This window comes from Galendromus occidentalis, unplaced genomic scaffold, assembly GCF_000255335.2.
Source record: "Galendromus occidentalis unplaced genomic scaffold, Mocc_1.1 scf7180000075867, whole genome shotgun sequence".
NCBI lineage: Eukaryota > Metazoa > Arthropoda > Arachnida > Mesostigmata > Phytoseiidae > Galendromus > Galendromus occidentalis.
The window spans coordinates 60,864-88,310 of NW_003803857.1; the positions used below are offsets into that span (position 1 = coordinate 60,864).

General features: G+C 50.8%; 5 protein-coding genes across 5 annotated transcripts; 3 read left to right on the forward strand and 2 right to left on the reverse strand.

Moving 5' to 3' along the window:
- Nucleotides 1-3,781: 3,781 nt before the first annotated feature.
- LOC100905073 (uncharacterized) lies at nt 3,782-5,561 on the reverse strand. Its single transcript, XM_003738284.1, has 7 exons — nt 5,535-5,561; nt 5,200-5,449; nt 4,954-5,079; nt 4,735-4,828; nt 4,318-4,541; nt 4,024-4,175; nt 3,782-3,919 (listed from the first exon to the last, which is right to left on the reverse strand). Exons 1-7 carry the CDS (start codon nt 5,559-5,561, stop codon nt 3,782-3,784), a joined length of 1,011 nt encoding a protein of 336 aa, XP_003738332.1.
- Nucleotides 5,562-7,196: 1,635 nt separating this feature from the next.
- Nucleotides 7,197-9,285, forward strand: Grip75 (gamma-tubulin complex component 4). The gene is made up of 3 exons (XM_029112999.1): nt 7,197-7,407; nt 7,523-7,739; nt 7,839-9,285. Exons 1-3 carry the CDS (start codon nt 7,197-7,199, stop codon nt 9,154-9,156), a joined length of 1,746 nt encoding a protein of 581 aa, XP_028968832.1. The 3' UTR covers nt 9,157-9,285.
- A 456-nt stretch (nt 9,286-9,741) lies between these two features.
- On the forward strand, nt 9,742-11,290 carry LOC114827990 (mitochondrial ribonuclease P protein 1 homolog). Its single transcript, XM_029113000.1, has 2 exons — nt 9,742-10,292; nt 10,450-11,290. Exons 1-2 carry the CDS (start codon nt 9,931-9,933, stop codon nt 11,264-11,266), a joined length of 1,179 nt encoding a protein of 392 aa, XP_028968833.1. The 5' UTR covers nt 9,742-9,930; the 3' UTR covers nt 11,267-11,290.
- A 96-nt stretch (nt 11,291-11,386) lies between these two features.
- LOC100904065 (beta-1,3-galactosyltransferase 5) lies at nt 11,387-12,560 on the reverse strand. The gene has a single exon (XM_003738278.2). It carries the CDS (start codon nt 12,521-12,523, stop codon nt 11,597-11,599), a length of 927 nt encoding a protein of 308 aa, XP_003738326.1. The 5' UTR covers nt 12,524-12,560; the 3' UTR covers nt 11,387-11,596.
- An 8,052-nt stretch (nt 12,561-20,612) lies between these two features.
- On the forward strand, nt 20,613-25,253 carry LOC100905363 (high-affinity choline transporter 1-like). The gene is made up of 8 exons (XM_003738286.1): nt 20,613-20,760; nt 21,780-21,917; nt 22,083-22,238; nt 23,442-23,590; nt 23,681-24,178; nt 24,287-24,485; nt 24,602-24,898; nt 25,057-25,253. The coding sequence occupies exons 1-8, from the start codon at nt 20,613-20,615 to the stop codon at nt 25,251-25,253; spliced, it is 1,782 nt and encodes a 593-aa protein (XP_003738334.1).
- The last annotated feature ends 2,194 nt before the right edge of the window (nt 25,254-27,447 follow it).

Here is a 27,447-nt window from a genome sequence, read left to right on the forward strand (position 1 = left end):
TTCGGATTTCGGATAAGGCCACCCTATTATTCCCATTTCGAGAGATAATGGAGTCGTGTAATTTGAATCTGAAATCTTGAAACGATGCACCCACTCAATGAAATCTTCTCGAACACCTTTTATCAACAAGCGTCGATTACTCTAGATTTTTTACGATAAAATCGTATTTTCGGGTGGAAGTTGGGATAAGGCCTCTGCACATTTCCATCTCGAAACACCACATTTCCACCTCGCAGCACCACATTTCCACGGTATTGTTTGTACATCGATGAGAACGAAGTGCCCAGCACGAAGCGGCGAGGCAGTCGAGTCATCCGAGTGATCATTTCGTGAGTCCTTACGTTTTTCAAGTCTCCACCCAACATGGGCCGTAAAAGTACCCTCAGTGAGACCGAAAAAGCTTCCATTGTGGCCTACCGTGATTGTAGTCTGTCGATGAACCGAATCGCGGTCAAACTAAAGCGCTCGAGATGTGTGGTGCAGAATTTCTGCAGAGACCCATCCCAATTTCATATAATCGAGAAACGAAAGCATGAATAAATGCAAGCATGTTTCCTCTCAATTAATTGCTAGTACTCGTAGTAGCTCTGTTTCGGGTTGCTTCTAAGTTTCTGCCATCCAGGTCGCGCGAGATTCCGGGCACGCGTTGCTCTGGATCCGTGTCGTTTCCGGCCCGCGTTCCTTAATTTTCACGCGACGTTCTCCTAGCGGCATTCTGCGCTCACGTCGTTCTGGGCCTCGCGTCATTTCGGTCGCGTCATACTGAGGCTGCGGCATTCCCGCCGCGACGTTTTGGACTCGCGTCATTTTCGCCGCGGCATTATGGGCTCGCGTCGTTTTGGGCTTCGCGCCATCTACCCGGCGGCAGTCTGGGTTCGCGTCGTTCGGAGCTTGGCGTCATCCCTGCCGCGGCATTTTCGGCTGGCGTCGTTCTGGGCTCCGTGCCGTTCCCGCAGCTCCATTCCACTAGCGTCATTCTGGTAGCGTCATTCTGGTCGCGTCATTCTGTCGCAGATCCCATGCCCTGCCCTTCATATACGATCGCCGAAATGGCGTTCGCACCACAGCGACGCAGTTCACATCTAACGAAATAAAGACTTGCAGAAACTATCCATAGCGACCCGCGGAAGTGGTCGAAATCATAATAGACAGCGATGAGGAATCAGGAGACGAAGTCGTTCTCCTCAGGCATTCGGTCATCATCGACGAGGACGAGGAGATGGCTCCCACTGAGAGCGATGCTGAAATTATCGTGATCACGGATGATAAAGATGAGGAACCTGAGAGCCCCATGGAGGTTCCCACGGAGGATGCCCGCCGGAACATACCGGCTGATCCTTCTGACCGGCAAGCGGGAAAATTTGCCGAAGTCACACGCAAGAGATTGCGCAGGCAGACAATGGTCAAGAAGCGCTGCGAGTCCAGCTCTCCAAGTCCCAAGAAGCGACGGATCCTAAAGCGTCGAGATCAGTCGGAGACACGCAGACCACGGAGCTCGTGAGAGCTATTCTTCTCTCTTTAGAGTTTATCGTATCTATGAGGAAATGCAGGAGTCTCCAACTCATTGTCCCGAGTCCGAATAAATCGATCGGTGCGTACATACTTCATTCGTGAAAACTTTTGTTCAATTCTCTTGAGCGACTTCGACGCCACGGTACACACCTTCCAAAGGTCTCCAGGACCCGTCTCGGAGGAAGAGTCTGATTTTCCTCACATCTTCTCGTCTCGCGTGCTCTGGCACTGGAGAAACCTCACAGTCGAGGAGTTTTGAGGCTTGAAATTGGAGCGAACGAATTTCCTTGCCCTCATTCAGCGGGGAAAGCATGATATGCGCTTCATAGCCCACGCAATCTGCCAGCGTAGATCACGATGAAGAAGTAGGGAGATCAGTTAGCATTTATTGCAGAAGCAGAGACCTCCGAGATGGTACCCTAAGATTCCCGCGTGGGAGGGACTCATCTGAGCTCCACGTAGCTGCTAGAAGATCATCAGAACGTTTCCGATGCGCTGTAGCCACAACTCAACTTTCCACACGCAGCTCACGCAGTATTGCGCTCCATGGGGGAATCGAGACTCCTTCTCGGCTAATCTTCGGCCACCACGACTGCTTCCTCTCGAGGGAAGCTGCTGCGATAGCTCCTGTGACGATTTAGTCTGCAAGGTGACGGCGTCTTTTCGAAAACCTTTTTCCAACATCCACAATCAAGGAGTGGAGCCATGAGACCTAGCATGAGTCCGAGGGAAATCCTTTGAGCAAGAGTTCGGAGAGCGAATCCAAGCTCTCCACTGGGAGTTGCTCGAACCATACCACCCACCTCCGTTGAACGACCGAGGGACCTATCGGCCACTCCCATTCCAAGGTTTAGAGAAGCTCCTTCGGGGATTACCTTCCTCTTTTGCCGCTCTGTAAATCAATGAATTGTTTAGATCTCAGGCTAAGCAATCCATCGCGACGAGCTTATGTAATCGAACGCGGATGACATTTCATGAAGATGCGTGCCGGAAGCGGTTATTTTAATTATATTACTCGAAGGCTTCATGATGTCGACTCGCGAGGCAGTCCTTTTCCGCGATAAAGGATCCGGGATTTTTGTTGGGTCGATCTGCAATCAAGATCATTGATCGGACGCCTTGGAAAGTCTTATGAAGCGGGAGATATGACAGAGAAATCGAGAAACGCGTCTCTATCGGCAGCTCCGATCAAGGTGATTCTTATCGGGTCCGCAGCAGCGTAATCGAGTTACTGTGTAGGGGGACCCTACGGTGCGGTCGACATTCGACGCCGCTTCCACATCGTCTGTGAGTAGCGCTTCTAGTCTACATCGGCGCACAAAGGCGCTTTCGGTACTCACCACCTTGAGAAGTTTCCGGGAAGCTGCGTCCCTTGCGATTTTCCCCTCCTTTGAAATATATGGGGACAAGTGGAGCTTGTAGAATTCATCGCTCCGACAAAGCAATTCCGCGAACGCTCCAGGCGTCAGGGCTCCTAAATTACCGCATCGCAGGACGTCAGGCATGTGTCTGCCGATTCGCACCAGAGCGATAACCTGCAAGGGAAGACTTAATTTTTCAGGGAAACATCAACGGTCCAGCAGGTCTCATGTCTTACTGAGAGATCGATGTTTTCTTCCAAGAAGAGACGCGATCTTTTCTTGCCTTTTCCGTCTCATTGATTGTCTCGTAACCGTGATGAAAGTCTTCGAGGCACTCACAGATCCTACCCGATGTTCTTCCGAGCTCTCCCAGAGTTTGAATGGATCGAGCACGCACGAGATTCGCTAGCATCAGAAGACCGACAATATTGCCGGGGTTGAAGGTGCGACAGATCATCGAGATCGCATGGGAGCCTCTGTCGAATCGGACATGGAACAGTCTGTAACAGCGGGTCACCGCGGCGAGCTCCTTCGAGAGCAGGCTAATCAAACATAATTATTAATTTGGAAGAGCCAAGGGAGTGCGTTGCTGTTCGCCAGTTTCCCGGTCACCGGTGAGGGAATATCAGGGAGAGAGACGCACCGGCATTTCGAGTCTTTGGTACTCAATCAGATATTATTGATCAGTCATCAGCTCAGTAATGAGAAATTTATTATTCTCTCATCGAGATACTTCGGGCGAGTCATCATCGGTGGCAGCGTCCGATTCTTTCCGATTGGCGGTTCGAGGATCTCTGGCTCCCACCGGGAATATACCCCGTCGCCTTTTCCAGCGTTCAGAACGCTGACTAGCGTCTCAATCATCTCGCGCGGTGATAGGGGTCCGAAAACCACATCGCTTTAAGGTTCTACTCTTGATGGAACAAGTCTGCCCTATTCGCGAGCTGCAGAAGATGCTTTGCCATAGTTTCCGGATATTGTTGGTAGCAATGATGGCCTCCTTGTGTGAAATGAACTGTGATCGGGAGGTCGCTGTCGTCTTGTGGCTGAAAATAAGCCCAATGACCATGAGCGAATTCTCCCATGCTTCTTACGGTAAACTAATATTTTTCGCAGGATACAGGACTCGCTTCCCTCTCGCTGCACCCACCTGCTGAATGAGTTTGAGCTGCTTGTCTTCCTTCCCCTCATAGGTATAATGGTTTTTCGGATCTGGATTCCCTAGATCGCTCGCCAACAAGTGACTGAATTCCAACTTGAGCAGGTAGTCTCGACCGCCGTATACCATCATTCGGGGAACTCCTATGATATCGGGAGCTCCTTTTCATTCCAGAGGAAGAGACGGTAGATAGACGGTTTCTCCTCGTCTACGGCGACCCGTCTGACCCCAGAGATCAGACGAGTCGCAGCGAGTATTCTGAAAAGGACCCGGGATGGACCTCACCTTTCTCTACAGCTTCCCGTATAGATCTCGGCGCATTTTGCTCCTCCCAGTATCTCATGGCGTATTGGGGGAAGGCAGAGCTCATGGCGTCGAAAGCTGTCATTTTTCTCCGCAGACGGAAAGTACTGATTATCAACTCGTACGCCAAAACTACCAGGGGTTCCATGAACTTATAATGCAGCGCACGACACAAATTCCCCTGGAACCACTTCGGACCGATATACCTTCAATTGAGAGAAAGAATCTATCACACGCGGCGGTACATTTCCGCCATCATCAACTGCTCTTTCTCCCGGATTCAAATCCCCGCTCCGATAGACCGTAAAGAGCCCGGAGCCCCAGAGATAAGCTGCTTCTGGGCTCGGTTAGAAGGAGCGCGGAACCTACGGCTAAGAGGTCAAGTCAACCTTCACTCACCGGATGAAACGCGGTATATTGGTGCAGACTAAACAGAATGAGCGGGACTTCAGATTTCCCACACCGAGACTCATATTCACCGCCGCCCAACCGCCTGCGGGAGCGATAGATTGATAGAATTATTTCCTCGAGGTGAGCATTCGAAGTTCATAAGTCAGTCGGGTGTTGGAATATTTATCTTGGAATTCAATAAAGTTATCTCGACTCAGAGGGACGAACCTGTCGAGTGACCTATGGAGATGTCGACATCTCGCACATCGATCGCTTTCAGGAACACTTCCAGGAGGGCTAGACGCTCCTCGGTTGACTGCCAGAAAGCTCGTTTCTCCAGTGTGAATTTCAGATCTGTAAGGGGAGCTGTCCCGTGTTTGGATCGGAGGTAAGGACTCAAATCGTCGCACGCCTTGCCGCACTCGAAATCGGATCACGAGGTTTTCGAATATGTCGATCGAGAGGTCTCGTCACCAGGGAAAGTCGGAGCGATGAAATCTACGTTGCACGTCTCTGCCAGTGCTTCTCCGAGAGCTTGGAAGTGCTCGCCGTTTCCCGGCATTCCATGGAAAGCCACGACTCGCAGACATTTTTCACCCTCGAATGCTGGTTTACTCCGAACTCTTACGAAGGGCATATCGAAGGTGATATCTTCAGGCGGCATTGGAGGCAAGTACGGCTTTATCGTCGACCACTCGGAATAGAGGGGTTTCAAGCCAGTCACCTGAGGTCGAAACAGGGTAGCATTCAAATAGGCTCCGAGCACTTGATTCAGACGTCACACAGAAACCGGGTCAAGGTGTACGAACCGTGATCGTGTCCTTCTGAACGACCATTGTCCGCTTGCCTCGACGAATATCCGACTGGAAGAACCGCAGTGAACGACAGATGCTCCGAATAATCATCTCAGGAATCTCAGGCGATGTGCAGCAATGGGTCGTCACTGAGAAAGAAGAAACTCAAATTCGAGCGAATCGCCTCGAGCCTGATCAAATAGTAGGAAAACACGGGAATCTCACGATCCTACCAGATCTGATTGAGAAGGTCAGGTTTCCGGAATCTTGAGCTAAAGATTCAACGCACACTTCCGAGAACGGAATGGTGCTCGGAATTCGCAAATGGAGCGGAAGATCCGTCTTGAGCAGGGGTGGCCAACCTTTCTGGTCCCGCGGACCACTAAGCCCTTGGCGACGGGGTCCGCGGACCACCAAGCTATAGGTCATATGTAAGGCTGTAAATTATTCGCGGCGATCGCGGGATTCGCGGAAATTTCCGGCTACTCCTCATAGAGTTTCAATGGAGGCTGCGAATTTCCGCGAATTTGGCGGATATTTTCCGCGAATAATTTACAGCCCTAGTCATATGTTTTTGAATCGGGATACGAGAACGAACTCATCCAGAACACCGCCTCGTATCCACTGAGCCTTATGCAGCACGTGCGGCTGTCTCATCACTGACTGAGCAGGCAACGGAATTCTCGTTGCGAAGGTCATAGGCCGCGTTCAGATATCATCGACGTCTCTCCCGGGAAGTAATACTTGGGCTGCTTCGCGGACTACCGAAATCTTAAAAGCGGACCACAGGTGGTCCGGGGACCACCAATAGGCCACCCCTGGTCTTGAGCATCTGCTCCTGTCTATGAGTCGGATTGTTTGCCATCAAGACCTGATGGGAAGTCGTGATCAAGAAGAAATCCACTGCGAATGCTGAATCTTCTGCGTCTGTTATCGAGCTTGAACATGCGATCCTTGCAGCAGGTCGTCTTTTTGAGACTCAACTTTCCTCAAAGCCGCATTATCGACATAGAAAACTAGAAGGGTTTTTTCGAATGCAGGAGCTCATTTGAGATCGCCCGCCGTGCCACTCCTGGATCAGCAAGATCATCAGCGCAAGACCGCGCCAAAGCTTCCATGGGTGAATTCGAACGTACCCTGCTGTCCCGGAGTCGGAACGTTCTCAAGAAGGAGAAGGAATAGAATCCCGATGAGTTCGAGCGCTCGATGATTCCATCAACTTCTCCCCCGTATTTTCCACTTTCTGTCGGGGAAGGTGTGCCAAGGAGCGGCTCAGGGGCGTGTATGACAATGTTGCAGAAGTGAGAGACCAAGGATCTTCTTTCCTCCTTATCGAATTGGTAATTCCTCATGCTTCTCCCTACCGCCGGAAACTTCCCATCCTTCGCTCAGTTTGTAGCATTGGGAGTAGACACGACTCGGAAGGGCACATACAGTGAAACCTTTCAAAAGAGACCACCTCTGGGTTATCCAGAAAGAGGTCTGATCACTCAGATGGTCTTATTGGGCAGGTTTTCCATCACGGGAGCCTATTGATTCGGAACTCGGAAAGAGTGGCCTGATACCTTGAAAGGCCAGATTATGGAGGTGGTCTTGACCTCAGGTTTCACTGTACCCATGTAGCTCACGCGCTCTTCGAAATTAACTGGCCGCTCCTCCCTCCAGGTACAGCTGAAGATGTTTGAAAGACTGCTTCTTGGGCTGATGGGTCTATCGAGCGATCTGATCCAGGAGGATCTGAAGGGACGTTTCCGGCTTGTCCCGGAGTACGAGGGCCCTGAGGATCGAGTTCTAGTCGACGAGCTCTTACTTCTCGGGTCGACGTATAAGTTCTTGAATCGTTTCCTCGACGAGGTCAAAGAGAGAAATCCTTACACATTGGGGACCGGTGAGTGTCTTATCCTCTCGGAGGCGAATTCGAGTATTATATGTCTCATATTATATAACTGAACTGCCTCTGTTCGCTTGATGTTTGCTCAAACTGCGTTCCATATCTAATCCAGGCATGTATCTGTCCGCGTTGGCCGATGGTCTTGGATCGATTCTCTACGATTTCCGAGAAACTCTGGCCACGTTCGAGAGCTATCTCTTGGAGACGCCGACTGCAACCTTGAGTGATCTCAGAAACGATCTGAATGAATGGTTTGCGATATTCGACGCCTTGCAAGCCAGAATTTTCGTCATACACAACGAGAAGAAACACGGCTGTCACTTGTTGAAGTTCGTATCGCTCGTCCGCTTTCCTTGTTCTTCAATCTGCCTGCCATGTTACTCCTTCATAGTGAACATTCCCTAACTCTCCTATGATTCATTCTCCAGGTATGTTTACTCGGAAACGAAATCATGCGGTCAAGAAACGGTCCGCCAGCGACTCGAGACCCTATTCAAGCGATGCAACAAGGTCTTGTTCGACCAATTGGCTTCGTGGCTACTTTACGGAATTCTGAAAGATCCCCATTGCGAATTCTTTATCCGACCGGACCAAGATGGTTTCGGAGTGGTTGACGACTTCGTACCCCCTTATCTCACCGAACACGCCTCGACCATCAGACAGATTGGCTGCATCGTTGCGAAGTTCTACGAAGAGAGTTATTTCGAGAAATCCATTTACGCAGAGAAGGAGGACGAATATCTGAGCAAGCTGGAAGCCGCTTGTGAAGATCTCGACATGTTGAGTCCGGTGATCGCATCGTTGAGTGCCTTTACCTCAGACTACCTCTGGGATCAACTCGTCGTTCAACAGAGACTCGAATATCATCTCGAAGCGATTCTGAAGACTGTTTTCATGGGACGAGGTGATTTGATCCTGCAGTGGATGAATAAAGTCCAGCAGCATTTCATCGTTCCTTTCGAGGAGAATCATCTAAGTATTGCGAGCGAATGTCTGCGAAACTGTTTCTACCAGGCGTATCCTGACGAAGACATGGAATTCATCGAACGCATCCGTTTTGTGACTAGCAAGAGCGACGCCACGGACACTTGGAGTCTTCTGATGCTCGTCTACGATCTACCTCCGGACCTTCACTGCCTTCTCTCGGCCAGAGAAGTTCGATCGCTGGGCTACGCGTTCCAGATGCTCCTGGCCGTCAGACGGGCCGAATTGGCCTTGAACTCGACCCTGGGATCAAGGCTGAGTCCTCAGGCGATGAAGCTCCGATACGAGATGGAGTTCTTCGTCAGCAATTTCGAGAGCTATCTGCACATGGACGTTCTGCACATCAGTTTCAACAAGCTCCGGGGCGTGCTCCACGGTTCGAGGAGTTGCGATGCACTGAAAAAAGCTCTGAGCCATTTCGTGCAAGACGTTACGTGTATGATGTTCGTCAGTCTGCCTCGCTTCAAGGAGACCCTTCTCAAAGTGTTTCAGACGTGTCTCCGTTTCCCGATGTACATCAACGCCGATCTCCGATCAATCGAACAAGAATTCCGATCTCAACAAGATATTCTCCGAAGATGTTTCCAGGTGCTCCAAGAGCACACGACCAGCCAACTCGATAAACGTAACGAATGCATCATGCGCTTCCTGTACAGGCTAGATTACAATCAACAATATCAAGCGACTCGACGGGAAGTCAAAGCTATCGGAGACAAACTCAGGGGCGCTAATGGCAGCAGCAGCAGTAGTAGCAGGAACTGAAAGCAAGCTCGAGCCTCTCCGTTATCTCCAATCTCGGACATGTGATTATTCATGATTATACACGATTAAACTGGGTCTCTATGTAAATAAAATCTGCATTGCGCGTGGTGGACGATTGAATGTCAGTAAGGTTTCTTCGGGAAGTTGTCCATGCAGACATATTCTGATTTCTTCACCGAGCCCGTTTTCCGCTGTGATTTCCTATCTAAGCTCCTTTTCGCATGCTCCTGATGGGGCTGGGCACCACATTGCGTTTGGCGATATCTGGCTGTGCCGACGACGACTATCGGCGGAGGGGGGGCGGACCGACAATCGAGATTGTTTGGGCAATATCGTGGTCTATCAATCTCCCGCGGATTTCCCGTTTTCGATTCCGAGGCAGGATGGGATGGATTGTTTCAGAATGATTACACCCTTGAGGAGTTTCTGATGTATTCTTATCGAAGGTCTCCGGAGATCGGAAGTAGATTTCCCCTTACCCCCTCTGCCCCTGTCTTGCTTGATGTAGGAGAAGCATGACCGGTATCTTGGAACGGCACACCGCACACAGCTCGAGAAAACCCAGACACGCTGACAAACAGAGTAAGATCCGCGCAGTCGCGTGGTGCACCGCGTCGGTGAGAAGCGTCGTGCGGTTCCGAAAGAACACTGTGCGCGGATTGTACTCACTGGAATTCTGTACGGCCACGCCCGAAATCGAGGCAAGGAGAGCTTCGTTACTCCGCGTCCGGATCAGCCCGCTGCCGTCTCCGACTCGAAGAGATCTCAGAGATCATGTTGGCGTGGACAGCGGCTCGATTGGGTGTGCAAAGAGGACTTTTTTCGAAGCTTGCCATGTCTGGGTCGGCTTCTCGTCAAGTCCAGCACAAAGCTTCCGCTGATGTCGAAGATCAAACCGTGAGCCAGGGGGATACCGAGGCCTCTGCCGGCTCCTCTGACGAGGATGTCCGCAGCTATACCGTTGAGGATTTCAGTGAATTCATCAAAACAGAGGAAGACCGGAAGAAAATCCACCTGATTCTCCTGGAGATTGAGTTCAAACGTGAAGACACAGGAGTTGCACCCGCGAGGATCAAGAAGAGAGACATTTTCGACTTGCTGACCCTTTCAAAACCACAACGGCACAGATATTACGAGTGAGTGTACAGCCTTTCAGCACTGAGCCCGGTCCGATTGGTGCTACGTTGCCCCGGACTGAACTTGTGTCGAGTTTGGAGCTCGGCTGGACCATGATACCTGCTCGGTCGACCCCATTCGTTCGGGAATATCACGCGTTTTTTCTTTCTATTCCAGCTTCATGTACAAACGAGAGATGTCAGACAGAAATAGGAAACAGACGAAGCTCCTTGCGAGAGCGAAAAGGGAAAGCGAAGTCAGGGAACGCAAGCCCATACCACCAGGCATATTCCCCTTCATCCGAGAAGTGACAATGCACCGCCAGTTGTATGGCCAGCGCTTGGCGTCGGCCGCCCTCTTCGGCACGAAACTCGTCATCGACTGTGGTTTCTCAGACGTGATGAACAACCGGGAGCTGCGGAATCTAGCGCGACAAATGATGCTCGCGTATGGTGTCAATCGAGTGCTCCCAGATCCCTTCGACTTGACACTCTGCAATTTACCGCCGAAATGTCTCCTCGATGAACTGGTAGAACAGTACCTCGTCGCGGATCACAGACAGCTGCTGATTGGAAAAACGAGCGAGCACTATCTGGATTTGTTTCCGAGCAAAGATTTGGTCTATCTCAGCCCGGACGCTCCAAAACCGCTGAAGGAGCTCGATCCATCGAAAGTCTATCTGATCGGAGGAATCGTCGATCTGGGACTCGAACAGCCCCTGACCCTTGCCAAGGCCAGGAAGGATGGTATCGCCTGTGCTCGGTTGCCCATCAGGGAGCATGTTATTTTGGGGACAGGCGCACAAAAGACGCTTACGTTGAATAATGTCCTCGAAATTTTGGCGGAGATGAAAGCACACAACGATTGGCAGAAGGCGTTCGAGAAGCTCCCACCTAGATTCGTCGCCCAGATCGGAGCGGAATCAAAGTCCAGGCTACGCAATCGGTTCCGGCAAAAGCTTCGAGTAGAGGAGTTCAGAGCAGCGTCTAGATAGGACATCGTAGGCGGTCGGAAGATTCTCTGTAGAAAACGATCACGAGGAGGATTGGAATTTCAATAAATAAATGGTGTTCCTCTCATCGACATGGGAGAATTTGTGAAGGACCAGAGTCGATAGCTATTCTTCTTTATTATCAACATGCTCTTCGTTTCCACGATCTCAAGCAGATTTTCCACGATTCCTCGGCCCCTAAGCGCGAGGAGGTCTTCCGCCATCGCCGCATGACGAGCACGCTGGCGTCTCACGTGTAGGGCACTTTTGCCCCGGGTCAATAAATAAATGGAAGAAGAGAATTTCCGCTGATGCGCGTATGTTGAGAGTCTCTCAAGGATCCGTTTTTATCTGTTTCCAATACTTCATCTGGAGCTCCGGAGTAACGTAATGCACCCCCAACAAAGCGGAGACATCCAGGTTTACCTCACCGTAGAACCAAGCTGTGCGGCGGTCGCTGATGTACTCGGGCACGTCGAGCAATCGCGCCGATTGAGGCAGGGCGATTCTCTCCACTCCAATGAAATCGGCAAGGAGACCGGTGAAGTAGACATCTTCTATGGCCAAATACGTGAGCTTGCACATGTTCTGATACAGAGTTCCAATGATTCCCTCCTGGAGAACGTAGAGGGCACCGCTCAGATACGGTGGGAACGTCGGGAAGAAGTACTCTGCCCAACTCAGGTAATACTGACTGGTCGGATCTCTGACAGGCGCGACGTCTTTTAGAACGCTCCCGTAGATGGCCGGTCGCTGGAAGCGATCGAGATGCTTTTCCAAAACCCGCGTGTTGAGGAAAGTATCGTCATCGACCTTCAGGACGATTTCCCGCTGCTTCCATCGATTGTGATGAGCCCAATGAATCATCGAAGCCGTCTTCAACGTCAGGTTCCGATATGTGTCCAAGAAATTATACTGAACCACGTCTGCATGCTTTCGGGCTTCTTCGATGACGTCCGCTTGATGCTCGATGTTGACGCCCAAGAAGAAAAGCACCCGCAGCAACGGATGGGAACCCCATGTCTCACGTATGACGTCGCGATTTTCCCTGTTGGCCGAGGCAGACGACACGCAGACGAGGATCGGCTTCTGAGATACGGTGGCTCCTGCCTCGTCCGGCTCGATTGTGACAGCGTAGCCGAACTTCCACACTTTCCTCGTGGATGAATGGAGAGTCAGCACGAGCACGAAAAGCAGGAGGGAAACGCACGACACAATGATAGGTACATGTTTCCGCAAAGGTTTCCCGCAAATTCTCATCGTGTCTGCGCCGGCCAAGCAACATAGCTGCTGGAAGAGGAGTGGGTGGAGAGCTTTGGAGATTAAATGGAACAATGACGTGATCGAGCGAGCTGTTCATTGGCGGGCCGTTGAGAGTTAGACTCGACCGATAAGGAATTCCGAGAGAGACATCGACCGGAGAAATACATTCTCCTCGAATTTCAACACGTTCGTCGGATTGGTACAGATCACATACAGAGCCCTGGTGGTTCGTTCGGAGATCTCATTACAGAATATGTTAGGAATAAAGGGAAGACACGGAAAAATATCTTGTAGACTCCTGCCAAACGGAAGAGTTCCAAGGGGTGAGGCGTATTCGACGATCGACGTTGGGTACACGGAAAACCGCATGTCTTCGTCCGAAGAAATGACGAGAATTTCTTTTCTGAGTCCCGGATCCCGGAGCTCGGACTCGTAACTGAGTCTCAAGTCGCGACGAAGCTACAATGTTCGGTCGTCAGCGGCAATTTACTGCGGCTACAGCGCGAGAGCCATTAAAAGTTTCGGCCTCAGATTCCTTCGGTCCCGCCGCGCCGCCCGCCCTTTGGGTTTGCCTCCGAGCACTTCGATGCAAAGCCGTCTGCTGTCGGGACCGAACTCCCCCAGCGCCCTCTACTTTCTCCACTCAACATGGAGTCCTATTCATCCTTGTGGATCCTGTTCCAGTTGAAAATGAGTTCGAACACCATCACCCTGTAGTGCGCGATTCGTGGATAATTCCCCGCTTCCGGTGAGTGATCCAACCGCCGATCGAGCTCCGGAGCTATTCCACGCACATCGGAGCGAAGGTGAATGCCGAATGGAGGATTGAGCTTTCGTTGACTCCATCCTCAAACCTTCGGCGAAGACTAGGACGGGTATCGTGGAGTGAAGTCCGAATCCCCTGGGGAGGGATCAGGATAAAATGAAATCTCTGAGGCCCTCCAGTATTCCGGGGTTAATTCCGTCCGAGGAATGAGTAGAAGAGCGCGGGTTTCCAGGTTGGCGAGCAGCAACTTGTAGAGCTTTTGTAGGCTGGGAATCATCAACCAGAAGTAATCGATTAACCTCCCAGAGGGGCCGTCCCGGTCCGCCCGATGGGTTTCACAAGTCTCATGTGGAATCTCCCCCTCCCCCCGTTTCGCGCTCGAGTCATTTACAACGAACTCTCCGGGGCCATGACTTGCTGAGCTAAAAATGGGCGAGCGACTTATGGTTCTCAACATGAGAGACCTCATCAACTGGAGAGATCCTCGCTTCCTCGCGGAGAACAGAGCGCATACCCCAATCGACTCGTTCTGTATTCAAGCTGCAGAATCAGAACAGAATCGACAGCAGCCGTCCCCCCCCCCCCGGACGTTTCCGAGAGTATTCATCCCCGCAGTCAAGATAAGTCGTCCTCTGGAAATTCCGTCGGGGCTGCCGAAACCCTTTCGTAGTGCTCTTCTGGCCAGGCTTTCGGCCGACTATTCATGGACTCCGAACGGCTTTCGGTGTTCATTAGGTCAGAGCATCCTAAATCCTGGAATCAGTATGCGACACTGTGTAATAGAACGGATCCTTGCATGACGAACTGAACATGCGAACGTGGTGATTGGCACGAATAACTAATATTAATAATAATAAGAGCATCATAGATTTCGGGAAATCGATTCCCCAGCCTCAAAGCTTGGAGTTCCATCTGGGAAGGCGCTGCTGTCTCCCTCGATCGCCCTCGGGGGTCTCGCTCACGGTTGACGGTCGAGACTCATCGATCGGCTAGTTGAATACAGCCGGAAGCGGTCGACCGATAATACACACAAATCTTTGGCAGAAGCACCACTCTCGCCTGATGTGAGTCGACCCATGTTGAGAGGCTATCAGGGCTACCGGATCCTTCATGAAACAATTGTCTCCGGGGGGTCCTGACCCAAACCCCGAAGGATCGGCACCTAAAGGTCCTCGGAAGCGCGCGGTCGCTTATGCGAATCTGATTGACGACAGGGAGCGGGATTCCACACCGTGCGATTCCTGGCGAGTTCGGAGCGGAACGCACGGTTGAGAAGTAATGAGCAAGATCCTTGAATCTGGAGTCCTATGTTCCAGAAATGAGGTCCCATGAGGCAGATCCGGCGCAGATCGAGCGATTGTAATGTTGGAACAGGATTCATCTAATATGAGGAGGGACAGGTTGAGTCGCTCGTCGACGCTCCTTCAAATTCGATGCTCGTGGTTCGACACTGGATTCTGCGGAGCGAGACCGCGGAAATCGTAAGCGGAGCTCCGGCGCTTATCCTCAGGGAGAAATACTTCTCTGTTTGGTAAACGATCAACTCTCCCTTCTGAGACCACTCCGGAGTGCCCGAGGTTGTCTTGACGGGTTCGCTTCAATAGAAGAATCCTACTCATTGTTCGAAGTTGACCTTTGGTAGCCAACACGGGGCGACCAATACAATTCCTTGGCTGAACCTCTCCCCGTTGCCGAGGGAATGGGCTGATCCACGGCTGAACATACCAGCCGTGGATCTGTGTCTATTTCTTTCTTTGAGAGGTCTAGACTCTGGATGCGGGTCAATTTTTCGGAATTCGATGCCTCCTTACGACGACGAGCAAAAAGTGAGCAGTATGCGGGGCGAAAAATGTTTTAGCTTGATCGCAACACTCGTCGCCGCTTGATTAGTGAGGTGTCGGAATCCCCGACCGCGCGCTTTACCACGGAAGTGGACAAGATTGGTGATGACGACTCAAATACGGAGGCCTCCGACGCGACAAGGTGGATTTTGTGGATTTTCGGAGCGGTGTTTAGTATTCCCTTGGAATGACGTCTGACCCCATCCTCGGGCGCCGAGTACTCGAATGGTCCAAGTTCATGAAATATCCAGAAAATGTTTGATATTTCTCTCGAGCCCGAGGAGCAACCTCCTCAAGACTTCGACCCGGAAAGCGGTCACGACGTATGGATCTTGCTTGATGAGCTGAGGAATGCCACGAGAAATAGAACGATGATTCCTCGAATGATGAAGATTTTCAAAATTATTCTCTCAGTCATTTCGCGGCTGGGAATGGTGGTGAATCATTGGCTCAGATAATCCGGTTCGCTCAGCTCGAGATCGTCAATGGCAGGCGCTCCGACAATAAAGCCTAAGAGAAGCCGATCGTCAAGGTCACGCGAAGCTTTGAGATCCTCGAACCAAGTCAATTCACCCTGGATATCTTCAGGCTAGAAACACTGGAAGTCGATAGGCGAACCGCCCCTTGAGCCCAGAATACTTGCTACTCATCGTAGGCAATGTTATGGGACGCATACCATTCGCGGCTCCATTTACTCGCTCTCATGCCGGCGTGTCCGCGTGAAAATCCGTGAGTTTCGGAATGAGCAGTTCCGATTTATTTTCTCCCGGAAGACGAAAGACTACTTGAATCATCATCTCTCGATTGTCTATGCGCTTTACGTGACAGTTTTCGTCAGGATCGGGAATGCTCAAAGAGATTCAATCGTTCACTTACCTTTTTCCGAGTCTCCTTCGCGCACTGTCGTATCGCTATTCAAGCTTCGACAGGAGGTTCCAGGCTTTTCATTCAGTCGATCACGTCATATGAATTCCGCAGACATCACAAGCGATGTAGAAGTGAACATATCCTCAAAACTTGAACTCGTTCCGAAGAACGTTAGCAGGAATTGACGCGCCCGGCTATGCGAGGGCTGCTCTGGACGATGAGAATAATATCCTCTCTCGAGAGTTACCCTCTTGATGCAAATCGATGTTCTCATAGACGTTCCTGGCCGTCAGGTAGGAGACCGTCGACTGGAAGATGGAAATTCGATCAAGTTCGCATGCCTTCATGCGGATTGAATCATCCGCCGGCTCCTCTAGTCTGCCCATGATTTACAGCAGAGGATTCTTCGGAATTCTTGCCATCGGACACTTCTGATTTGTAGCGTGACGCTCGTTGAGAGATCGACCGAATGCTGGGAGACGGATCGCTCAACCAGATACAAGAGTTGGTCATGGGACCCTCGGCGATACTTGTGGTCATGGCGGTTCCCCACCTGAATTCCCGATTCTACTTACTTCCCTCGAGTCGAATTATCAGCTGGGAAGGCTAGGCGAAGGAACTTACCCTCCTCGAGGCTTTGGAACCACTGCTCCTCCAGCCACCCATATGTGATTTCTGATTTGCACAAATCAAGCCGCAATTGAGGTGTTGAACTCGGAGCAAATCACGGGAAGGGGCTCCCACCCGTAAATATGTTATTCACCACTCGGTCAAGCATACCAAGGGAGTGAAGTTCCCGGCGATTCGGGCTCCATGGGATCCACCGCTGGACGTCATATTCTCGCTCCGACTTTCCTACTCTCTAAGACTCACGGCTCGACGAGAACTCTCTGACCTGAGTGGCTTTCGTTATTCCGTGTGCTGTGCTTGAACGAGTGGCCAGGATTCTCCGTTGCGAGGAATTGTCTCCGAAACGGGAACGCTATTCTATCTAATTTCAAGAAGAATGAACACATGATCAGTTCCCCAGACTCTCTCTGCGCGGATCTTGCCCTGGTGAACTTCCCCAGGACTTCCGCGAATACAAGGGGAGCGAATATTTTCCCCGGCCTTGTGTTTTCCCCCCCACTGTGTCCAAGCACGCTCAGCTATATTTCTGCACTGGGCGCAAATCCGCAGCAATCGACGGACAGAAGTCTGGGGTGATATGGTATCAGCTGTCCATTACCGATGAGATGCACGAACAGGACATTTTTTGTCTTTTCCTCTGCGTGGAAGCTCTCGAAGTTGCCTACACAGGTCCCTCAGCCTCTTCTCCGATCCCGCGTGACGTCATACGACGATATACGGTGCCCTCTCAAGGCGAAGGATCCGAGAGTGCGCATGCTCGATTCTCGCGGTCCCTTTCCCAGTTAGGCTATTGATTGAGGTCGGTAGCATTCTCCTGCTCCTTCCCTCCTCGTCAGACGAACCTCGGCCCGGACTTGTGGAGCTTGTTTCTCCGAAGGTTTTCCGTAAAAAAGTCTGACACTCGATTCGGCCTAGAAGCGAGACGTGAACAATCATCTTCTGTGCCTTCAGGCAAACGACGCTCTCTCAATTGTCTTCGGTCAAGCCATACATGAGTCCGGGCCAGAGCAAGAATTCGGTTCGACACCGAAACTCACCCTCGAAACGAACCAGCCTCAGATGGGGCGATAGTTGTGAATCGTGCTGCGTTCGCGATCGCACCCAAAGATCCGGAATCGCTCGTGCTAGAGATTGTTAATAGAGTTCGACAGAGTCTGACATTTGTGTCATCTATCATTAAACAAAGGTTTAGAGGACTGTGAACTGTCCGCACCGTCCTAACATGACTCTCATGCGTGTATAGAAGACAGGCCGCTTGGTGAACATCCCCGAGCGACTCATTGTGAGTCTCTAGGTTTGGAAATATTAAATTCGAGAATGGCTGTCATCGGATTGTCGTCGGAGTCGGGGAAGCGAATGTCAAAACGAGTGGTTCGCATTCCGTCCGGTGTGGGGCGAGAAAAGGGAGGGAAACTCATTCACGTGCTTCTCATCTAAGTCCTCTCCTTAGGAGTCCGTCCTCTGAGAGTACGCTTTTCGTTGCACGAAAACACGGTCCCTACGATAGGCTGGATTTAACGAGCCTCCTGATCTCAACTCTCCCTAGAAATTAAGCAATCAGTCGAGACCCCAGGGTCATCTACGAGAGACGCTCTTGTTTCCGTCGAAAGTTATCTGCAGTGCAGCAGGAAACGAATCCGCGGCCCAGTCGCTGTGACCCACTATATTTCAGCGCCGACTGCGGTGTGTAGAAACGATTGCTCGGCGGAGATCAGACAGGGGCAGGTATATTCGAGGCCAGACCGGATACAGCTCGGCGGGTTATCGTGCGGCAAAATCGAAAAAAAAAGTCGCAATCAGTCCAAACGAGAGGGCTCAGTGTGCAAGTGTTTTTCGGTTGAGACTGCTGCATTTCCACGCACGTTCGGTGATGAGTCAACTGGAAAACCGCGGGAAGTGTCTTGATATCAGAGGAGGCCCTGAGGTCTATGCGATTCTCGGAACGAGTCGCGATTTATGAGGGCTTGTCCAATCCTTAGCGGACGCACCCCACGCCGCTCGGATCGTTTCTCTCGAAGAAGTGAAAGGAGGCGTACCCACGAAAGAGACGACAGTTCGTTCGAGGATGTAGATCTTCGTCGGAGAGTCGCGTAGAAGTCGAATCAGGTCTGCCAGGCTGATAAAACGTTCCCGGAACGACCAAAGTTCTGCTCACTCAGTTTCATCTGACTGTTACAAAATGACCAACAACTACACATACGAGTCGATCGTGTACTGTTCTGCGTGTCCCTGCTATGCCGAGATATGAGATATTCCTTGTCTATATTGCATGAGGCCGACTAATAATGAATCAAACTTGCAGGCTAGATCATGTCTCAGCCGTTCTCGCGAACCTCGAGGATGAGGCGCGAGTAGTTCGGCGTAATTGAATTTAGGAGATCGTTCATTGAGTTATTCGTCCACCTTATAATTAGGAAGGGGAACTCTCTGTGGGCTGGTGACAATCAATACTCGGGATTGGGAATCGGAGTGCTTACGGCCCCACATACGACTTCACAACATATGCTTTTGAGTTGGCCGGACGGGAATTCAATGAGCCAAACTCTTGTTCTGCGAGAGCCGGAGCTTGCTCTCGAGTGCGAACATGATCATCTGTTTCCCTTCTCAAGCGGAATATTTCCTCTGCGAAAACTCGATGTCTATCATGATGATATCGCTCCACTTCATTCCTCTGAATTCATTCATCCTTGTGCTGTGAAGCAATTCTATGCACGATGCTCGATTTCTTCGGACAGCCTCTCTTCGATTGCGAATCGTCGGAAGTTCTCCGTGCCACAACAGCTCGTGTTTCGGAAAGCACGTTCGCTACGACTGGCAGATGAGCTGTTCTAGGCTGGCCGAGAAATCCGTTGGGGCCCGAGCAGATGGCAATACGGGCTTGCGTATTGCGTTTGGACTACGATTTCTTCCCGGGAAAGCGTGTTCGACTCCACTCACGAAGTTCTTCCGATGTCTCGGAACTGTTACGGATTAGTTCACCCTTGCGCCCCTTACTGGGGAATGAATTGATCCGTGGGCGAGCGAGAGGAGCGCGCAAAATTTTTTTTTGCTCAAGCTCTGGACTTCTTCGCGATCAGATATCGCAATCGAGTCCCATCGATCAGAACTAAGGCTGGGGTCTGGAGTTTCGGAGCTAGATAGATCAGAGCAAGCTCATGTTCACAGACAGGGTGCCGATCGATAGTTTTCGAAATACTATTCGCGTGCTTAAATTCTATGTTTAAAAACCTGTTCATACATTCCATATTCGGTTACTTAATGAATTCCAGTACATCGGAAATTCCTTCCATGGACGAAGAGACCATCAAGCAAGATTTCCCTATGATATCCTCCGCTCCAGGTGATGAGAGGTTTGCTAGCGTTGAAATCCATGGGTTTACTGGTCCCTATCATTCGCAAGACTCTCGTTCCCAGAGTTCTTCCGATCCCTCCATCGACTTCTAGCTTGAGTTCGGTGGCCTACAAGAAAATGAATCATTATGAAATCGCAGGCTTTCATAATGCCGCCTTTGCTCGCTCTCTCTCTCCGTGGAAGAGTTTCCTCGCAGCGGACTATCGTCGTTTCCCTTGGAGCTCGGTATCCCTCGCGAGGCATCGTCGACTGCCGAGTATCCCCGAGATTCCATATCCTGTGTAGGGTGATCGTGCCTGATGACATTCGATAGCTAAAAATTCGGAAAACCCTCAACTCGCTTGTGATCAGGAATTCAGGATTCAGAAATCGCCTCAATCATCGCTCTGAAAACTCAGATTCCCTTGCATGCAGCGATATCTTTCTCCGAGCATGCTTTCTCTTCATCGAGACTCTGGTCGGACCCTCGAATCTATTCATGACTGAAGTTATGATTTCTTTCCAGCCTCGACCATCCGGAAGGGTTCGACTGAGGTGTTCGTACTCTTGAGGGTCTCGGCCCCGTGACAACAAGGGGAAATATCAAGATATCCTCACACCCCGAGCAAGGAGCGACATCAATTCTGAACCATGACGGTGAACTACGCGGGCATCATTTCGGTGGTGCTTTTCTACATCTTGATCCTCGTCGTGGGAATATGGGCAGGACGGAAGAGCGGCAAACGGACCGGCGAGGAAGGCGAGGCAGACGATGTCATGTTAGCCGGCAGAAACATAGGTGAGCAGGATTCCCTTGTCTCGCAACTAATGCATGAGATCCGAAATGAGCAATCACGAAGACGATATCTAGAGCTCTTCGACGCGGGAAGAAAGTGGACCCTGAGACAGCTTTGCGACTCGGAAAGCTCTTTCTGGAGGGCATAATGAGTTTTCGCGCCGTGATTCAAATGAATGTTTTCCGATCGATAGCACTTATGCGCAACGTGAATATCTACCCAAAGCATAGAATATTACCCTCGGAGCTCTGAACGATATCACGAGGACGTCGTCGAGTTTTCAAGCTCTCAAGAATCTTCGGGAAACATCTCTGAGATTCTCACTGGACGGGGAAAAAAATGAAGGATGCGTTTTCTCGAATCAATGATTGATATCTGACGGGAAAGCTCCGCATCGCAGATAAGGATTCGTGGTGCCAAGTGCACTTGCGGGAACTGTGCGAGTTCACCAAGATATTGTGTCATGTGGCCGAGTCAGTCAAGGTTATACTCGGAAGCCGGATTAATACGGATCGGTCTCATTCGATGAGAGCCGGGATAAAGTCTCGCGGCAGACCGCGGCCCTTGAAACGCTCTATTCAGCACGGTCTTGCACTCGAGTCGTTTCGGATTGCTACTCCTGAGGGGAGAGCACAGACACCCATCGACCGATCCATCGAATGATCAATGATCCATTGACTTGCGATTAGACTCGTACTGCGCAACGCTAGCGGGAGACCTCCGCCCCAGTGAGGTTGGCGCATGAACTCGATAATCTCGTCTTGCCAGAACCGTCGATCGGCCGCGAGTGCACTTGTACAGCGCTCGCTTTCCGCTCGGAAGTTGAGATGGATTGACTTTCGGCCGGAGAGGAGCTAGATCGAGACAGAAGGAGGTTTAGATCGTTTTTCGCGACGTGAACCAGACACTGGCCAGCCGTGCTCAACCTCACTTTAAAAGAAATGGCTGATAGGGGTTGTCGCATGGATACGGGACGGCGCGGCGTCTCGATAGTTAACTCGACCATCCGATTTTGTTTCAGGGCTTTTTGTCGGCATATTCACAATGACGGCGACCTGGGTAGGAGGAGGATACATCAACGGAACCGCAGAGTCTGTTTTCAAAGACGGAATCATGTGGACTCAGGCGCCGATGGGATACGCGCTCTCACTCGTTCTCGGTAAAAATTTTCAGCCTTCAGAATCTCCTCGCTACAGGAACGAATGCGTGACTTTAGCGCGTGAGACCAGGCTCCCGAAGAGTTTTTTTCTCGATTTTCTACTCACCGATCGAATATTATCCGTATTCCGTACAGTACTAATGACATTTGGATCTCCGTGAGCAGGCGGTTATTTCTTCGCGAACAAGATGCGCGCCGAAGGATATGTCACCATGCTGGATCCTTTCCAAGAACTTTTCGGAGGCCGAATGGGAGGTCTGCTCTTCATTCCAGCACTATGCGGTGAAGTCTTCTGGTCGGCCGCGATTCTCGCAGCACTTGGTGAGTGTCGAACGCATCTTAGGCCGTCAAATGAAAGGTATACGCCGACGTAAATCACCCCGAGAACTGAAATTCTGATGGCGCTCGTCTCGTACGGACAAGCCCGTGAGTCTCAAGCCGATCACCACAGGAAGCTTGTCTCGAGTTGCATCTAATTTCATTGCCGATGTCCGAAGTTTTGCGGGATGGAAAAGTCTAGGACGTCCCTGATTCGGGACCGGAGTGAACGCTCCCATACGCCCGGGACTCAGAAAGCGATGGCTCTACCGGAAATCTGGAAGAGTACCAGATTTCAGTCGATGATCCTTGAGGAATCTAATCCAGCTTCTGTCCGTCCGATGATCACGGAAACCATTCTCGGTTTCCAAGCGGGAAGGTCGGCTCCCGCATTCACGTTGACGCTGGTGCCCTTTCTAATAAAACAACGTCGGTGTGCTCAATTATTCAAATCTGCATGAAGAGGGGAAGCGCCCGGAGGTTGTCGATTCTCTGCTGGTCGAGTTTTCCCGACCTGGATCGGAATTGAGTTCTCGCCGTCGGCTGCTGGTGGTGAAGTCGAAACTTCTTTTCGCGCCCTCCTCCATGTTTTCAGCAGTGAACCCGCTAGGCTCTGCGCGCTTTTCCATAGAATGTGTTCAACGGAATACGTGGAGAGAGGGCAGGAAGAGCGGAGGATCCGGAGAGGCCACGGGAGAATCCTGACCTTGACACCACCTTGTCGTTGTCCTTTCCAATTTTTCCTTTCCGAGGCGCACCTGCTTTGTTTTGAGAGTTATCGTTCGACAAAAAGCGCCACGGAGTCGCCTCTCCATTTTCTCGACCGTCTGACCGGGGCGCAGGCGGTCCTACAACCTCATTTCCCTAATGGACGTCAAGATACGCAAAGGACGCCCTTACGCAAGGAGTGTCAACTCAGAATCGACAATGCTCGTTCGGCTCCACGACGACAGTGTCGGGGAATGATCCAGTATCGATCTTGCGCTTAAGAATAGTGGATGACACAGCAATTGACATGCACTGCAAGAACTCTGGCATCATGGTATTCAAACGCCGAAAGTCAAGGGGACCAGTGGAATTCGTTAAATAGAAACCTGTGCCGAACAATATGTGGAGTTTCATGGGGGACTTCTCCCCATGGGGGATTTCAGCACAGCCGGACCTCCGGCTGAGAACTGCCTAATTGAGACTCTCTCCGACTTCTAGGCGCGACCGTCGGTGTCATCATGGATTTGGACAATAACACCTCAATCATTTCTTCGGCTTGCATTGCCCTCTTCTACACACTGTTCGGAGGGTTGTATTCTGTCGCATACACTGACGTCATCCAGCTATTTTGCATTTTTCTCGGGCTGGTAAGTGTCCAATCTCGCAGACATGACGTCGGCTGCCATTGCCTCTGAGGCTCCGCCTCTGTCGACATTCACGACGGTTTTGTTTTCCAGTGGGTCTGCATTCCATTCTGCATGAACAACGCGGCCGTAGGAACATTGACATATCCATCGAACGATTGGATCGGCACAGTGGACTCGAAGTATTTCGGACAGTGGCTCGATTTCGGCCTGCTGCTCATGCTCGGGGGGATTCCTTGGCAAGTTTATTTCCAACGAGTCCTCTCGTGTCGAAGTGCCTTCAAAGCTCAGCTGCTGAGCTACGTGGCCGCGGTTGGCTGTATCGTGATGGCCATCCCAGCGATGATCATGGGCGCCGTCGCGAAGGCCACCCGATGGAACGAAACCGATTATCACGGCCCGTACCCACTCACTGATAAAGAGTCGGCCCTGGTCTTGCCTCTGGTACTTCAATACCTCACGCCGGGCTTCGTGTCCTGTCTGGGCCTGGGAGCTGTTTCCGCGGCCGTGATGTCATCTTCAGACTCGTCGATCCTGTCGGCCGCCTCCATGTTCGCCCGTAACGTCTATAAACTCATCTTCAGACAAAACGTGAGTCCGTCGCCGAGGGAGATTCTTCCCCTTCGGAGTTTCCGCGTATCGTTATACCTTGATTCGAACAATCGGAATTCGTTGCGACAATGCTCCAATTGAACGCAGGCGTCCGAGAACGAAGTGATCATGGTGATGAAGGTTTCGATCATCTTCGTCGGAGTTATGGCAACCGCTATGGCTCTCACCGTGAAATCCGTATACGGTCTATGGTACTTATCCTCCGACCTCGTGTACGTGATCTTATTCCCGCAATTGACCTCAGTCGTTTATCTCAAGAAACAAGTCAATACCTACGGATCTCTTGGTAAGGCGGAGACACGTCAGGATTCCGTGGCGAATCCATCATGTGCTATCGGGCCGCATGGAGACGCCTCGGTCGGCTGGGGAGACGAATAACCCGTTTTCTGCACGGATCCACAGCTGCATACATCGTCGGCCTCCTGATGCGGGGCTTGGGAGGCGAGAAGATCCTAGGTTTGCCCGCCGTCATCAAATATCCCTACTACGACGAAGAAGCTGGCCAGCTGTTTCCGTTCCGGACTCTGGCCATGCTAAGCAGTTTCGGTACGCTGGTGCTTGTGTCCCGGTTATCGAAATGGCTTTTCGAAAACGGACGTCTGCCGCCGCATCTCGACGTGTTCAACTGCGTGGTCAACATTCCAGAGGACATCGTCAAGGTTCAGGACCCTCAAGAAGAGCTCACTCTGCTGACCTCCAGTGAGTGTTTATTCCCAGTTCTCCCTTAAGTCGACTAACGACGTTGTTCAGTACCTCTCCGGATACTCAGAGCTCCCTTACGCTTCGCTTATCGTGGTCGCGGAACATTGTAAAGACTCGTGTGTGTGAGAGAGTGTGAGACCCTCTTCCCGTTGCAGCCTTGCAAGGAGCCAAATCATACCAAGGCGAGATGAATGGTCGTGTAAACCCAGCGCTCAACCTTCACCCAGAATTGATTGATCGAGGTGATCCACAAATGGTGTCGTCAGATCGCACTTCATCCACCTCTGCTCCCGCTGCTCATCAAGCCGCTCAGGGAGGCGCGAAGGCGGAGCAGGGCACAACCCACTTATAAATGTCTACCTCACCTTCGACGAAACGACAGCTACCGAATCTAGAAATCACAGAGCGACATCAACCGTCGAACTCCACCGGCGTCGACTGTAGTGAACGGAACAGGGCAGCTGCTCCCACATTCCGAGATGCATAAATGATAATCGGTGGGCGAAACCGCGAATCGATTACCGAGTCGAAACTCTTGAGATCGAGAAAAAATGCCGAAAAACAATCCCGTGTCCGCTGCCATCCTGATAGCATCCGAGAAGATTCGAACGACATTTGACTCGGACTCTACGCTCGGAACGTTCTTCGAGGGCGCTCCCGAGACCGGAACTACCTACATCGACTAGGTCGTGACCTCGACCCCTAACTGTATCAGGTGCTGCTCTCCGCAAATCATTGAGGATACAATGTAGAGGAGATGGATTCGAAGAGACTTTTGATGAACACAGGGTGAATCGAGATTTATCGACTGGATGCATGGAGATTCAGAGAAATTTCGTGTTATCTAGGGTCTAACATCAGATTTACCCATCGTAGCGGACGTAGAAACGATCGTCATCGACATCTGAAGTCAGTGAACAAATTCCCACAGGAGCGAAATGATGCAATAGGATTCGAAGCCCTCAAAAGTTCTCTGAGAGTCTCATCTAGAAGCCAAAAAATGAAGGCAAGCTACACGGTCCTTTGACAAGAGTAAGAATTATCAAGCCTGAGAGGATAACATATACGTACACATGATGAGTGAGATGTTTAAGGAATCGTTTTATGTTCCGAACATCCACGGATGTGTCGGTATACCAGTGAGATTAGTCAGCTTATACACAGGATACGTTGATATTATTCGAAGGCAAGCGACGCGGAACTTTGGGGATATCATCCTGATATCCCCAGAGGAGGAGAGGAATTCCCCGTGCTCCAGTGCAATATCCCCAATGTCAAGTATATACACTCACCTCAACAACTCATACATCAAGATCGATATCGTTGACAATCCAATGGAAGTAGAAACCCGATAATCATAGGCCTCCATATACGGCATTCAGAAATGAGGACCGACGCTGGCTATCAATTGGATGCACCAATGAATGGAATCGTCGCCGATGATTCTGCGTTGCGTAAGAGTATCAAAACTCTTGCGGAAAGAGAGGAAGAGCTAGTCCGTTCTCTCGGATCCGCGAACCTTGTGGCATGTCTACTTCTTGCTCTCATGATTGAGAAGCACTTTGTCTTTTGAGGAGGCTCAGACGAAGACGACAGTGAGATTTTATCGTCATGACTCATGACACTTCGCTCCAAAAATCCTGCCGCACACTCCGGCGGGAAGGGTGGAGATAAATATTATTCAAATGATACGGAAAATTATTAGTTACGAAATATCATAAGAACGAATACTGTTTCTAGAAGATCAAACTGTAGCTAGTGAGAAAATATCGTGAGATCATCTGATGGGGATTATATGTCTATCACCATGGAAATGGAAGTTCCCAAATCCCATAGAACACCCGGCGAATCGATGAGTGCGTTGCTCAGTACAAACTCCTTGTCTTCTCGGAAGAACTCATTGAATTCGGAGATAAATGTTTCGAAGCGAGTCAATAGTCTCACACAGCATCAGTGTTGAGCATCGCAACACGTGGAGAGACCGGTTAGAACCTCGGGCGACAATCATATTGGGATAGTTCAAACGAACTCAGTGAGATTTATTTTCCTCTGTCCACATGGTTCTCTGGAGAACTCATATTGATCGAGAGATTAATTGTTTGTTGACTGTTTCGAAGATATGTAGAACGATACTCCTGTTTGAAAATGTTGGAAACTTCTTTGTGAGATTTGTCGACTACGATGTTTATAAGAGGGAAAGTCCTCTTGAACGGCATTTCAACCGAGTATTCGGGTAGTGCTTTTGTTTGAATAAACATGGAAGATGTTGAGGGTCAACCTGAAGTTCAATTTCGCCAACCGATGTTCGGACCCCCCACGGCTTATTAAGCATTACGACCCTCCCAAGGCGTGAGCGCTCCGAAGCGCATGATCTGGAACAGGATGGGTAGCGTCTGCGCATCTTGAGTGAGGAATTACTAACGACAGTCGAGAATTAGATTCCATCCTGAGGCGAAGATGACGACCGCGAGCGATTCCAGGGAAGCAACTCAGGGGACTGTCAGCAATCCTGCACTCGATCCCACACTGGAGACCTTGTCAGGGAG

Bases quoted from the DNA above. Each gene is read 5' to 3' on its own strand.
- LOC100904065 (XM_003738278.2), bottom strand. From the start codon at position 12,523: ATGAGAATTTGCGGGAAACCTTTGCGGAAACATGTACCTATCATTGTG.
- LOC100905363 (XM_003738286.1), top strand. From the start codon at position 20,613: ATGACGGTGAACTACGCGGGCATCATTTCGGTGGTGCTTTTCTACATC. The intron at 21,918-22,082 runs GTAAAAATTTTC...CTCCGTGAGCAG, and splicing joins CGCGCTCTCACTCGTTCTCG to GCGGTTATTTCTTCGCGAAC. The intron at 24,899-25,056 runs GTGAGTGTTTAT...TTCCCGTTGCAG, and splicing joins GCTCACTCTGCTGACCTCCA to CCTTGCAAGGAGCCAAATCA.
- Grip75 (XM_029112999.1), top strand. From the start codon at position 7,197: ATGTTTGAAAGACTGCTTCTTGGGCTGATGGGTCTATCGAGCGATCTG. The intron at 7,408-7,522 runs GTGAGTGTCTTA...TATCTAATCCAG, and splicing joins TCCTTACACATTGGGGACCG to GCATGTATCTGTCCGCGTTG. The intron at 7,740-7,838 runs GTTCGTATCGCT...TTCATTCTCCAG, and splicing joins CACGGCTGTCACTTGTTGAA to GTATGTTTACTCGGAAACGA.
- LOC114827990 (XM_029113000.1), top strand. From the start codon at position 9,931: ATGTTGGCGTGGACAGCGGCTCGATTGGGTGTGCAAAGAGGACTTTTT. The intron at 10,293-10,449 runs GTGAGTGTACAG...TTTCTATTCCAG, and splicing joins CAACGGCACAGATATTACGA to CTTCATGTACAAACGAGAGA.
- LOC100905073 (XM_003738284.1), bottom strand. From the start codon at position 5,561: ATGGTCGTTCAGAAGGACACGATCACG. The intron at 5,080-5,199 runs GTGACGAGACCT...CTCCCCTTACAG, and splicing joins CATCGCTCCGACTTTCCCTG to ATCTGAAATTCACACTGGAG. The intron at 4,176-4,317 runs GTGAGGTCCATC...CCGATATCATAG, and splicing joins ACGGGAAGCTGTAGAGAAAG to GAGTTCCCCGAATGATGGTA.